This window comes from Podarcis filfolensis (genome assembly GCF_964270895.1).
Source record: "Podarcis filfolensis genome assembly, chromosome: 6".
Taxonomy (NCBI): Eukaryota; Metazoa; Chordata; class Lepidosauria; order Squamata; family Lacertidae; genus Podarcis; species Podarcis filfolensis.
Genome location: NC_139609.1, coordinates 57,435,347 through 57,448,587, shown reverse-complemented (window position 1 = coordinate 57,448,587; position 13,241 = coordinate 57,435,347). Strand labels below are relative to the sequence as shown.

Sequence of the window (13,241 nt, the reverse complement as noted above, 5' to 3'; positions counted from 1 at the left end):
CCTTTTCTTGCGAGGAATCCTATTCAGAATAAGGGAATTTCCCTTAAAAAAAAGGGAAACGTTGACAGCTATGGATACTCATTAGATACCCAACACCATCTAACCCCTGAAAACAAATCAGTGTGTACCCATTGTAGCTGATATCATATGAAATAGGATCACCAATTGATCAGGGAGAAATGGCCTGATCTTCTTTTTTTGTACTTTTAACAGCAATTAGCAGATGAAGTTTACCACAGCATTGAGTTGAAACTTACACAACATATTTAATATGATATAAAAAGAAACCAGCAGATCATGTTCCAAATGTTACAAGCATAAATCCAGAGTAACTCAACAAATATCAACGGGGTTACGCTAGCTTACACTGGTGTAACAAAAGGCCAAGTATGGCCCTATAGATAGATAGATAGATTAAATTAAAAGCAAGTTTCATGCCTGCATTTCCATTAAAATAAATGATCCCAAGCATGCCCAACCCCAACATGGGTACCAGTGGGATATGCTGAGTTTTATCCGGAGGGATGTCCGGTGGACTGAGGTTGTTTGGTCATTACGGACAAAATCCAGAGTCCTCTGTTTTCAAGGGATTTGGATTAAGGCTCCACCCAAGCAGTGGTTTGGAAAGAGCAGAGATTGATGAGATAAGATGGTAGATGGTAGATAGATAGATAGATAGATAGATAGATAGATAGATAGATAGATGATAGATAGATAGATGATAGATAGATAGATAGATGATAGATGATAGAAAGAAAGAAGGGGGTAGGTTGTGTATTTTGCTGATTGCAGAGCTTCATTTACATTTAGCATGGTTGACTTCATACTGGTTTGTGAAGTATAACAGAAGTGATAAAGGGACTACAGGAAAAATCACGACAGGAGATATTTCTCAATGTTCAAGTCTTTCAGTCTGAATTGTAAGAGAGGATCAGGAAGGCGGTGGAAGAATCTGGAGTTGTTTGATGGTTGAAGGTGAAACACCTTAGGGTGCAGGGCCTTCTCTAGAAGTCTCTATTTCTGTTGTGCTCTGCTTGCATATTTATACTTCAATTATTATAAAGACACTATGTCTCCAGTGCTCTCTCATCCAAAGAAAGCTAGACCCTGTGTCATTGCCTTTCAGCTTAGGTAAGTGGGAAGCACATAACAAAATCTTCAAATCCAATGTGAAAGGAGAAGAGAACATGAGAATGGCCAGTGAACTAAATCATCAGCTTTTCTGAGTCACCGGAGAGTCATTAGCGCTCTTGGAACTGAGGTTGAAATATGAAAATGTACTGAAGAATCTCAACTGGAGAAGTTATGCAAGGGTCCAAAGCCTAATTTTCTTTCAAGAAACCCCCACTGAGTTTCATTTCACTAAGCTGTAAAAAGACTTGATTGGCTATAAAGAAGGATTTAGAGAGCGTGCAGAGTGGAACCTGGCTCTTGGGGCAGAGCAAATCATGAGGATCAAAAGGGGCCTGAGTCATGGAAGTGAGTTGAGCAAACATAGCTCAGTCGGTGTCAAGTGATTAGGAGAAGAGAACTGCTCCATGGGTTGGAAGTGACTCATATAGGTCAGCAGAATAGGAAAGTCTTGTGCCCTGTTTATCCACTGGGGTCCCCTTCTGATGTAATGTTTATGTTCACCAATTGACATTTAAAAATTATTACGCAAGCACCTCTGCATGGGAATCTTACCTGGGGACTGTGACATTTCTTGAATGGATCTCTGAACAGAATCCTAGGGTTTTCAAGTAAAGTTGTGTTTGTGGACACAGCCCTGGACAAAGGCACATAGATGTCTAATCCTCATGTAATGTTTCCAGGGGTGCTGACATTGAGGGGGCCTGGAGTCACATGATGCATCCCACCTCCACCTAGCGTGGCAGTGCTCTCCCAGCAGCAGGGGCATATGGGAAGCACAGAGGGTGATCTTCCCCCTCTGCCTCTGCTGCCCCTGCCCAGCACGCCAGCGCTCTCCCATCATCAGCGAGGGATGGTGGCCCCTTCAATATTGGGGGACTTGGCCCCCTGCGCACAAATATTGAGGGGGTCAAAGCCCCTTCTACCACCTATAGTTGGCGCCCCTGAATGTTTCCATGTGGCAGAGGTTTTCAACGTTATTGAGTCCACGGCTCCCTTGACCAAATACATTCTTTATGTCGCACCACTGTGGGGCTCAGGAACCCAGTTATGTCACCCCTTGCCTGCAGAGCTGACAACCTTTCACCCTTTTTTGAACACCCTCCCTTGTTCCCTCAGCCTCCTCTCCCCTCTCCTTGGGAGACTTCTGGTCAGCCACTGCCGCCCCCCCCCCCCGGCCCCAAAGAGAGGTGTCTCCCAAAGGCACCATTCGCCTGTGGAGCTTGTAGGCTACTGCAATAAACAGCTGTGCAAGCCTTGGGGAGGCAGAGATGAGAGAGGGCATCAGAAGAGGGAGTGGAAGAAAGAGGGACAGAGGTTAGTGTTGCCCGTTGCACCCTTGGCCATCGTTCAAGGCACCCCAGTGTGCACACTGGTTGAAAACCACTGTCATATGGGAAGTGCTTGCAAAATCACATTTAAAAGCCTATCTTTTAACTCAGGAGGCTATTAAGCCAGAAGCTGCCCTAGGCTGCAGGAGGCCAGCACCTAAATTTTCACCTTATTGGTAGGGCCTGGTGTGTGGAATATTGCATATGGGCAGCTTAAATTTAAATCCTTGTGTTGCCCCTATTTCTCAGTCTCAGTTCTTACTCCAGAAAGTAGGGTGGGTAACAGGCTTTGGCTACAGCTTGTGGTTAGTGAGGAGAGCGCTTAGCCATGAGTCCCAGTTCAGACGACAAGCTAAGATAAAAAGACTGCAGCACAGCAGAAAAAAAGGACTGGGGAGGCCATGCTTTTTCCACAGAATTCCTCCCGAAAACAATGAGATGGTATTGTCCTGTCACTCCCAAGGGGGCTTGATCTATGTGCATTCATGACACGTAGTGGCAAGATGCCCAGAATGCAAGCCACTCAGGCTTTGACAACCTGATACCCTGTTTTTAGAAGTTTTTAAGGAGACCTGGGGAGAGTAATGGAGGCAGCACACAACCCTCAAATCATTTCACAAGTACTTCTCTCTTTTTAAGCGTGTGTTCTCAGGTCAATTTTTTTTCTTACAGGTTTCCAGTTAAAAATCTAGCCAGAAATGGAATGGGATAGACTTTGCCCCCTCTGGAACTAGGACAGACTAGGCTTTAATGGGTCTGTCTGTCCTTACCCACAAGCAAGGCATTAGCTATTTCAGGCTAGTATGACTGGTTAGGCCCCACTGGGCACCACACTGTAGGGGGCACCACAATAATGCTGTATAACAAAGTGCAAAAGGTGGGGGCACCAAATTTTAGCATCTCACAGGGTGCCGCTGGAATTTGAGAGCCTAAGGTTCGCCGCTGGTACCCTGCTGCACCCCCCCACACACACAACCACACACACACACACAATGGAGGGGTATCTACTCACCTATATGGGACTCTATTAATATCTGTTAGTTGTTTCTAACATAACAATATACCGTATGTTTATTGTTCCTAGTCCAAGAGAATAGTCCATGCTAGCTCAGTTCCACATTCCCACAGCTTTTCTCAACTGTATTTTGGCATGCCGTTGCTCCTCCTCTTTGAGTAATTTTACTGAAAGGAAAGCAACATTATGCCTGAGAGCTTCAAGGGGACATTGCCTGAAGGATGGGGAGGCACAATTTCCTTTGTGACATCTGTCCTGTATAGACATTGCAAAGGGAAATTGTGTGAAAGTTAGTGAGGCAACAGAGCATTCTGATATGCAGCCTCTTATGCAAAAAGACTCCCACACACAAACACATACACATGACCCAGAAGGTATGGCCATATCCTTCAAATCATCATGGCAATGGGATTGTCCTTTCCAGGTACACCGTTCTATCCTTTGGCAATTTCTCTCTGGTACTGCATTTGTGTCACAGTAGCGAACTGAAGTGGAATTATACTGTGGGGAAGAGAATGAGTAATTAATCAAGCAATTATTCTCATTTTAAAATGGCGCTGTTAAAGTACCACCATCCGAATCTCAGTGATCACATTATGTTTGGCAACTCAGGTAACATACTGACAGTATGTTGCTACCATCACTCGTATCATCCCATAAGAGCATAAACGGGGGGAATATATGTTCTTTGTTACTCTTCATTGTGCCCACAATGCACTTCACATGGCTCCACAGAATACAATCCACTATGCACTTTTATCTATTGATTAGCACATGCCACAGTATGGTGTTCCTATTACCATGGTATTTATGAGTGCCCGTCATCTATAAATAAATTTGAATATCCCTTTCCTTTTGATCCAGCATCCTTATTAGACAAATGGCACTTGGAAATTTTTCCTATTTAAATGAAATTGCTTCCTCTTCTTCTTCTTTTTGGTCTCGATAATAATAACAAATCCAACTTCTTTTATAAGCTTGATGTTGTTGGCTAGGGGTGGGTGGGTGCAAATAACTCACTCTGAAGTGTTAGACAGCAAGAGTACAACACAAATGCTGCATCTCTTCTCTAATTTTGAGACAAATTAAGGAGTTGGTATTTAAGAAGTGACTTCTAGCACTTCTGTGGATAATACACATATCAAAGAGAAATCTGTGGAACTCTCCTCGGAGACTCCGTAAGATGCTGTGTAAAACAAGACCTGTAGAGAGTTTCCTGCAACAGAAGGAGGAGGAGGCAGCAGAATGGAGCAGTAAAGAGAAGGCACTGGGGCAGCAAGGTCAGGGTAGGGATGATAACATATATTCCCCATGTCTAACATAGACTGAAATCAAGTCACTGTGCAAAGCCAAAGTCCCAGAGGAGTGGCGATTGCTGCGAGGCTTAGAACACGACAGATTGCAAGAGTCGGAAGCACATCATCAGGTCCAAGGGAATCGGTGGCTTCAGATGGTTGCCATCCAGGCGCAGATAGCGAAGACGGGGCACGTTTTCGAAATCTGAGGACGGATCGTTGAAAGCGACCATAGAATTGGGGCAAATCTGGGTCCCGTTGATTTCTAAACAGAGAAAAGAAAGCACAGCAATAAGTTAGGAGAGTCAAGATAATTGATTCTGCACTTCTCTTTTCACCCTCTGGTCTCCCACCAATCGTCAATTCAAAATCCAAGGTTATGCAGTGGTCCCTTTTGGCTTTAAGACCTATGTTTCCATTCATCATTGTGAAATATCTGGAGAAATCCTCCTTGTCTGCTTTGAACAAGGGCTTTCCCAGTTCATTTCTCAAGTCCCATATCACCTTCCCCCCATTTCATAGGCCTGTATAATCTAGTTTATAAATGATACAGACATCTTTCAAAAGAGGTTGGCAACAATGCTGTTGTGAGCATAGCTTTAAATGCACATAGATATAAAATGTTAGAAAAGGGTGAATGTCACATTTCAAGGCTGCTTTGAAGAGGGATTAATGTAACACAGCTTGGTGTTTAGCATATTGGATATCCATGCCATCCCTGTACTATTCAGACTAGTACACAATATTGCAATCTGTACATTCCAATCTTAAAGCAGATCCAATGTAAAGATGTAACTAAATGCTTGGTACGGATATGTGACTTCATTCATGTATAACTATTGACTGCTAAAGTGGTGGGATGCATTTAGGTAAGCAATACAAGTTTTGCTTGTTGTGAACCACACGGAGAGAACTGAGAAACTTGCACTCAGTTTCCCATATGGAAGACAAATTGGCCACTGGGTCTCTCTGCAGGTTAAGCCTTGGAATCAGTCTGCATTTGTCACTGAGCAGCTCTGATTCCAGACAAAAGGGGGGAGGCGGAGAGAGAGAAGGAAGAGGCTTAGGAAGACCCAGAACTCTGCTCCGAGGCCCCCACTGCCCTCCTATGCACCTCTGCCATCTGAGTCCTACCATACCAACAACACAGGCATGTATTTCTACAGGGGATCTTGCATACCCTTCAAGTTCGTTTTGGTAAGAGACATTCAGTGCCACTGAGATGGTGATGATAAGCAGCAGCAGCATTATATCAACAGAACAGTGTTGTTCCACTTCTAGGTTCCAAAGACCTGCTCAAACATAACACTAGATGGCCTCAGGCTAATGAAGACTCTCATCTGTATTATTATTGTAAAATGAAACTATTCAAATGGCTCCCTCACTGGGGATGTTATGAAGATAAAATAAACAAGTTACTGGGCCTTTGCTGATTGTGATTTATAAATACTGGCTAACATTATTTAAAGGAGGAAAACAGTTGTTGTTGTTTTTTTTAAAAAAACCTAACCAACAAAGTAGGCCATTATTTAAGCAGGAAAACATCCAACCTCTTCCTTTGATCTATTCTTCAAAGAATCTTAAGTATTCTGTAATTCAGGGATCGCTAACCTATGCTCCTCCAAATGTTCCCAGACTCCATCAGCCTCAGCCAGTGTGACAATCAAGACTAATGGAAATGGTAATCTAGCAATATCTGGAGGCCCAAAGTGTTGCCATACCTGAATCCCTAGTGCTCAGAGGGCTATACAGAAGGCTGGTTATCAAGTAGCCAACTACTACACCCTTTCTAAAAAGGCTCAGTTTTTAGGTGCTAATTTAACTGTTGCTTAGCAGACATTTGCTTGTATTTAGGTTACAATATCATTCATCCCTAGCCCTGATTGGCTCTGCCCCCACCATCCTTATATCATTTCCCTGAAGTCTGATCAGTTATCCAAAGGCACACATCACTGGTGAAAGTACTGAGTAAGAGTAAAGTCTAATACTCTTTTGTACCATGTTTAGGCAAAGCCAACCTGGAGTAGTAGTAGTGGTGGTTGGTAAAATTATGTTTACATATGCTTCTTTCCTCCTCTGTGTCAATGGCATGGGATTTAGATATCAACAAACCACCTTTGACTCTACTTGGGGATTTCAACAAGCCTGTTAGACAAAGGATCAGGGGGTTGTTGGCATTGCAAGTATCAGACTCATGGTGTGTGTGTGTGTGTGTGTGTGTGTGAGTGAGAGAGAGAGAGAGAGAGAGAGAGAGAGGGGGGGGGGTCCAATTCTCATTAGGACTATGGCAGAGACCAGTAAAGCCACAGTCCCCATCCAACTCCCATCCTGAGCCAGCATTTTTTTTTTAAGCTATGCAACATGAACAATGGGGCAAACCTTGCATCAGATTTGGAACTTGTTCATAGCACAACAAAGCCTTCATTTGATCAATTGCTTTCCTGTGCTTATGCTTCTGAAAGCCAGATACCAGGGCTTTAAAAATATATAACAGAAGCAAGCTGATATATTTCCACCTTCCTAGAGAAGCCAGGGTAGGGGTGGCAGCTATTATTAACAGAGAGAGGGGGGGGGGGGAAACCTTTTTAAGGGAACCAGCTGAGGATGTAAGGCAAAGAGGTTGGTAAAAAGCCATGCTTGGCTCCAAGGCATTGCACATTATAAGTACTGCAATTATGATTAACAGCAATCTTAATTATAAGAGTTCATGAATCAGAATTTGCTTCCTGTTGCTAAATCATGAACCATATGTGCACTTGAATCTCAGTGCAAACAGTTTATATTTCATGCCATGGCACCAGCTAAGGATTATATCCATGCCATTTCTTCTTTTATTGTTTCAGTCATCTTGAGAATATCAGGGGGCAGGGCTAGGATGGGGTCACCAACTTGGTGCCCATGGTCACCAGTGTGCCCACCAGCACCTCCTATGGTGTCTGCAAAAGGCCTTTGTACCTAACCCATTAAAAAAACCCCACAACATAAGAGAGATGTTGGCTCTTCCTAATCAGTTCCTGTCTGCACTGGCTTAGCCTTTCTTACATTGCCAGTTAAACATGCCAACATTTCATTATCTGTCATGCTTGGACACCTACCTTCCTATCCAATTTGAGCAGAGGAGAGGTGCAAAGTGCTTCTCTTTTTCTGCTCTTTGAGGAGTGGCAGCCATTTCTTGTTATGCCACATCCTGATGGCAGCCATTTTGTGACTGGCACCCATGGCCATTCCTTAAAGTTCAAAACGTACCCACTGGGTGATAGTCAATAACATTTTAGTCACAGTAGACCCATTTAAATTTATTTCCTGTCATTAATTTCTGTGGTTCTACTCTGAGTAAACTTAGTTGAACACCACCTACACAGTCCCCAAAAGGTTGATTCTCCTTATATTATATTTTCCCTCATGTAGCAACCTAGGCAGAGCAAAGGGCAAGGGTGGTGATGTCTTTTGCTGGAGTGCATCTCTAACTGAAAGTAACTAATGAAGTAATTAGTACCCTCAAACTGAAGCACTAATGAGACCCCATTACCATTTAGTAAAATATCTGCACCCACAAGTATCACATCCCTGCTGTGCAAAATGCTTTTATCCTTACTGCACAGATGGAACAACTGATGCTGTGAAACACATGCTTATCTGTTCAAAAGAAATTTTAAAACCCTTTAGGTCTTAATCCTGAGAAAACTCCCCAAGGGATTAAGAGGTTTGGGAGTGCCTCCTGAAACGGGGCAAGTCCCATTGCATTTTCTAGGTGATATCCAAGCTAAGTGTCAACTTGAATGCTGTGGGGTTAAGAAGAAGAAGCCCCTAAATCTGAGCTCCACATTTCCCTGCTTCTAAAAGTAGGTCTCTAGCCTTTGTACTTGCTAATAAAAGATGTAAAGTGTGACCTTAGGATAACCTTAGACTAGAGACTCCAAGGCGTGTGAATCTAAGTTATGAATTTAAAACAAAAACTTGTAATTTTAACACAAGAATCATTAGTCTTAGATCCTGCCTGTGTTCTGTTGAGCACGGGAGTCATAAATGTTGCATCAATGAGCTAGCCTGGTTCAAATGAAATGTTTTTGCCTTGAGCTGCCAGATGTGAATAAAGTTACTCAGAATTTAACTACATTTTCTTTCTTTGGAGCCCATTGTATAAGTTGGCTTCATTGGCCTAACCCACTGCTCTTCCAGAGTGCCAAAAGTTTAAAGCAAAGTGTGTGTGGGGGGGGGGGGAGAATAGCACTTGGGCCGGTTGTTTCATAGCTTATTGTTTCCTTTGCTTGCTTAGAATTTCTGGAAAGGATTCTGCATTCCTGCTCTCCTGCAGATGTTTTCAATCAAGGCAGCAGGTGGTGGGAGCTGCAGCAGCACAAACATCTGGGGGTAGTAAGGGCTTTGTTATTCCCATGACTGTGCTTGCGCATTCTGTGGGATGACACCTGTCCTATGAACTGACATGGGCTTTGCCCAAAAGTGTATGGCCCAAAAGCATTGGCTAGATTTTCTGCCTCAGATAAAAAGTATGGGCACTATATATCTTGACTTGGGCACCATTTGCTGCTTCATCTCAGGAAGCAAAATGTCTTGGACTGGCCTTGATGACCATTCTTAGGTGGCTTGGTTCTGCCACATGCTCTCCTGTAGGCCTAGCCAACTGCAGATCTCTGCTGACTCACTTTCAATGGAATTGTTATTCAAGTAGAGGTGCTCCAGCTTGGAGTTGATGTAGGGGATGTTGGTGAGGTTGTTGTATGCCAAGTGCAACACCAGCAAGTTAGTGAGGTTGAAGGAATTCTTGGGCAGTCCTTTGTCGGAGAGCTTATTGTAGTTAAGCCTAATAAAAGCCAAGTTAGGGAAATCTTTGAAGTAGTTGTTGGGGATGTCTTCGATTTGATTCTCGTCTAGGAAGAGCTGGTGGATTGCATTGGGAACTGAAGGTGGCATCTTGTGTAGCCTGTTGTGAGCTAAGTTGAGCTGCATGAGGTTCTTGAGCCCCTTGAAAGTATTTTTGTTGAAGTTTCCATCATTCAGCTCATTGTGATGAAGGTCTAAGAGGATAAGGTGATTCAGGTGGTTGAATACACCAGCAGGGATCTTAGAGATCCGGTTCCTGCTCAGCCGAAGTTGTTCCAGATTGGGAGGCAAACTGTTGGGTACTTCCCTAAGATGATTCTTCTCCATGTACAGGAACATAAGGCTTTCCAACTTTTCCAGCACCTTCTTGTTCACCTTTGCGATGCGGTTGTTATCCAGATTAATCCACCTCAGCTCTGTGGCATTCTTGAAGGACTCCTCAGGAAGCTCATCAATGAAGTTATTCTGCAGGTAGATATAATGGGCCCTGGGTGGGAAAATGGGCACTTTTCTCAGGTTGCGGCTATCACAGTAAATGGCTGAAGGGAAATCTGGAGGGCAGAAACATTCTCTAGGGCAGTCTGGGAAAACTGAGGGAGGTCCAGGTGGCAGAGGTGGAGGCAATTCTGTAGGTTCAACTGGTTCAGAGGGTGGAGGAGTAGCACGCTTTCTTCCAGGCTTGCGCCTCTGTCCATTCACCTCACAAATCAGCACAAGAATGAGTGGGAAAATCAGTCTGGCAAGCCCCTTCATGGTCTAGACAGTCACCTGTTAGAAGACAAGAAGAAACCATCGAAAATAGGACCATGACACATACATATTGGACATTAACTTAGTGTTGCTATCCTTTTCTCCAGCACTGGATTTCCCCGACCAGAGTACCTTTAGGTGCAAAAGTGAAGTGTGTGTGTGTGCTTTAATGGCCAGTAGTACATAGCTTATTTGGTGCACAACTTTTTATGGTCAGGCAGAGCAATCCTGCAGTGGCATAGCTAGCTGTTAAGGTGCCTGGAGCAGCGTGCACACCCTAGGGGTGGGGCAAGCCGCCCACGGAGTGGGGTGCAATGGAGCAGGACACGCCACGGAGCCTCCAAGGAGTCCGCCTGCCGCCTCCCCTTCAGCTGTAGGGTGGCTGAGGGGGAGGCGGTGGGCAGACGCAAGCCCCATACTGCTGTTTCAGTCAGTGTGGAGCCTGCAGGCACCTGAACCACCACATCACACCCAGGAGGGACGCATGGCTTGAGCACACTGCAGGCCCCATGGTAAGCGCCGCCCCCCATGATGTGGCACCCAGTGCACAATGCCCCCCCCAACTACGGCTCTGCAATCCTGTATACCGGGGGTAGAGAACCTTCTTCAGCTCAAAAGTCACATTCTCTTCTGGCCCACCTTCTGGGGGCCACGTGCCAGTGGCATCCAGGGCCAGAGGCAAAAGTGGGCAAAGCAATGCATGTAAATCTTATATTTGTGCTGGAGGCTGGTTTCCACACACACATACACCCTGCTCTGTCCTCCAGCCAGGCAATGAAGAGGCATTATCAGGGTTCAAGTGCACATTCCAGCCAGGGACAAAGACCCAGGAAGGGTAAGACTGGTAAGGAGTTGGCTGTTAGTGGTAAAGAAAAAGGCCAAGGGTCATCACTAAATGAGTTCTGCTCAGAGTAGACCTAGTGAAATTAATGGACCTATCTATATTCCACCTTTTAGGACAAGGTCCTGGCAAACTGGCTTTCAAAAATTAGTATTACAATACAGCAGTACAATAAATGCACATCAGTTATAAAACGACTCAGCCAATATAAAAAAAATTCATGCATGTAAGATTCTATCAAATGTGAATGAAAGCCATCAGATCAGATCAGTGGCTGTTAAAATAAAGGCTCAAGATCGGAACTGTTGTATTTGGACTAACTAAAAGTATTGGAGCAGGACGAAATAAGAACATCATTACCTGAAATCCAGAACACGGGAAGTCATTCAAAATAGTTTAATTTGGTATTGGATAACTGGCTTTTTTAATTGTATTATAATTTGGTGTTGTATTAATGTGGCTTTTATTGGATTTTTATAAATGAAAACTAATAAAAATTATTAATAAAAAATATGCTATCAAATGCTGATCACATCAGCCAACAGAGAACTGTCAAACCTTGCAAATATTTGTACATCAAATGTGGATGCCTAGGATATTCAGTAAATGTTTGGAGAACATGCATACAGCCAATAAACAAACAAGGAATATTTGCCATCAAAACTAGAAGAGAATGCTAAGGTGTGGGGTTCTTTTGCTCCATTTTCTGGTTCCTTGACTCATACTTTAGGGAACTAGATGTACTGCTTTATGGTGGTAGTCAACTAAGTTGCACTCAGAGCAGACCTAGTGAAACCTGTAGTCCTAAACACAGTCATGTTCATTAAGTTAAATCGGTCAACTTAGTTGAATACTACACTCAATATCTTCAATTTTCATAGCTTTCTTTTCACAGCTGTGGATTAGAGAAAGAGATAAATGTGATCCCCATCTTGCAGCCTGGCAACCTAACCTTGGATCAGTGCCTCTCGTGCCATCAGCACAGCTGGCTTCCAGCCTTGAGTACAGGAGGGTTCCCTGGAAAAGGGAGAGCACCTGCCTTTACCAAGGGCATCGCCTAAGCTCATGAATACGTATTGCAGTACATAAACTTGGTTTTTTCTTTTTCATAAATCATGTGCTTACAGCTTGCCATCTCATCTCCTTTTTACGATACCAAAAGGAAGCAATTTGCACAACAAACCCTGCAGTTGAAAATTGTTTAGGCCTGTTTTATTTATTGAAATATACTCAGAGTCGCAAAGTGATTTCATGCTCTTTATTCAGCTCATAGTGGTGAGGAGGAATGAATGAATGTCCCCTCAAAGTATCTGCTTTATATACATTATTTACACAATGGGCTGCACATGATTGGCTAATTCCGGAATTCTACTGTAAGCCAATCAGGTTGTGGATTCACTTCTATCTGGAGCATGATTGGGTGGTTCCTGCCAACCAATCATACTGCTGCATTGTTCTAGGACCAATCAGACTGCTGCATTCTGAATCCTATTGTTCTAGGACCAATCAGACTGCTGCCTTTTGGATCCTATTGTTCTAGGACCAATCAGACTGCTGCAGTTTGGATCCTATTCAACTCAGTACATAACATTTATATATCTCTTTTAATGAATTCTATAGATGGACAGCCAATGCTGTAAAACATACAACGTTCTTCATTGTATCTTTTCCTCCCAATCCCACAGCATTCTGTACATTTTAAAAATGGCTGTTTTATTGATGATGGTGACAGCTTTTTAAGTATATGTTTTAAAAAAACTGAGGAGCACCTGCTAGCCAGTTCCATTTTCAGAATACCTCATTTCTTTTTTCAGCACCATCCTTTCAATTGTGTGTGTATCCTTCATCTTGAAAACAAAGAGCACATCGACCTTGTTTGCAAGCATAAGCATCGCTAACTTCTGCAACAAGGCTGCCCTTCCCTTCATTGCATGGAAGCTGGGACACCACACAGCCACTTCTAGAGTAGGTCTAGCATAAATATCTTACTGAAGAATAGCATCCTCTTCTTAAACAACCGTCTGGAAAGGCCCTTA

General features: G+C 43.5%; 1 protein-coding gene across 1 annotated transcript in view; it reads right to left on the bottom strand.

The window, feature by feature from the left end:
• Nucleotides 1-243: 243 nt before the first annotated feature.
• Nucleotides 244-13,241, bottom strand: part of PRELP (proline and arginine rich end leucine rich repeat protein) — a 33,289-nt gene continuing 20,291 nt past the window's right edge. The window contains exons 2-4 of the mRNA XM_083618063.1: nt 9,437-10,382; nt 740-5,037; nt 244-659 (exon numbers count right to left, since the gene is read on the bottom strand). Of these exons, the coding sequence (XP_083474189.1) occupies nt 4,862-5,037; nt 9,437-10,367 (1,107 nt within the window). The 5' untranslated portion in view covers nt 10,368-10,382 and the 3' untranslated portion in view covers nt 244-659; nt 740-4,861. The remainder of the gene's footprint in view (nt 660-739; nt 5,038-9,436; nt 10,383-13,241) is intronic.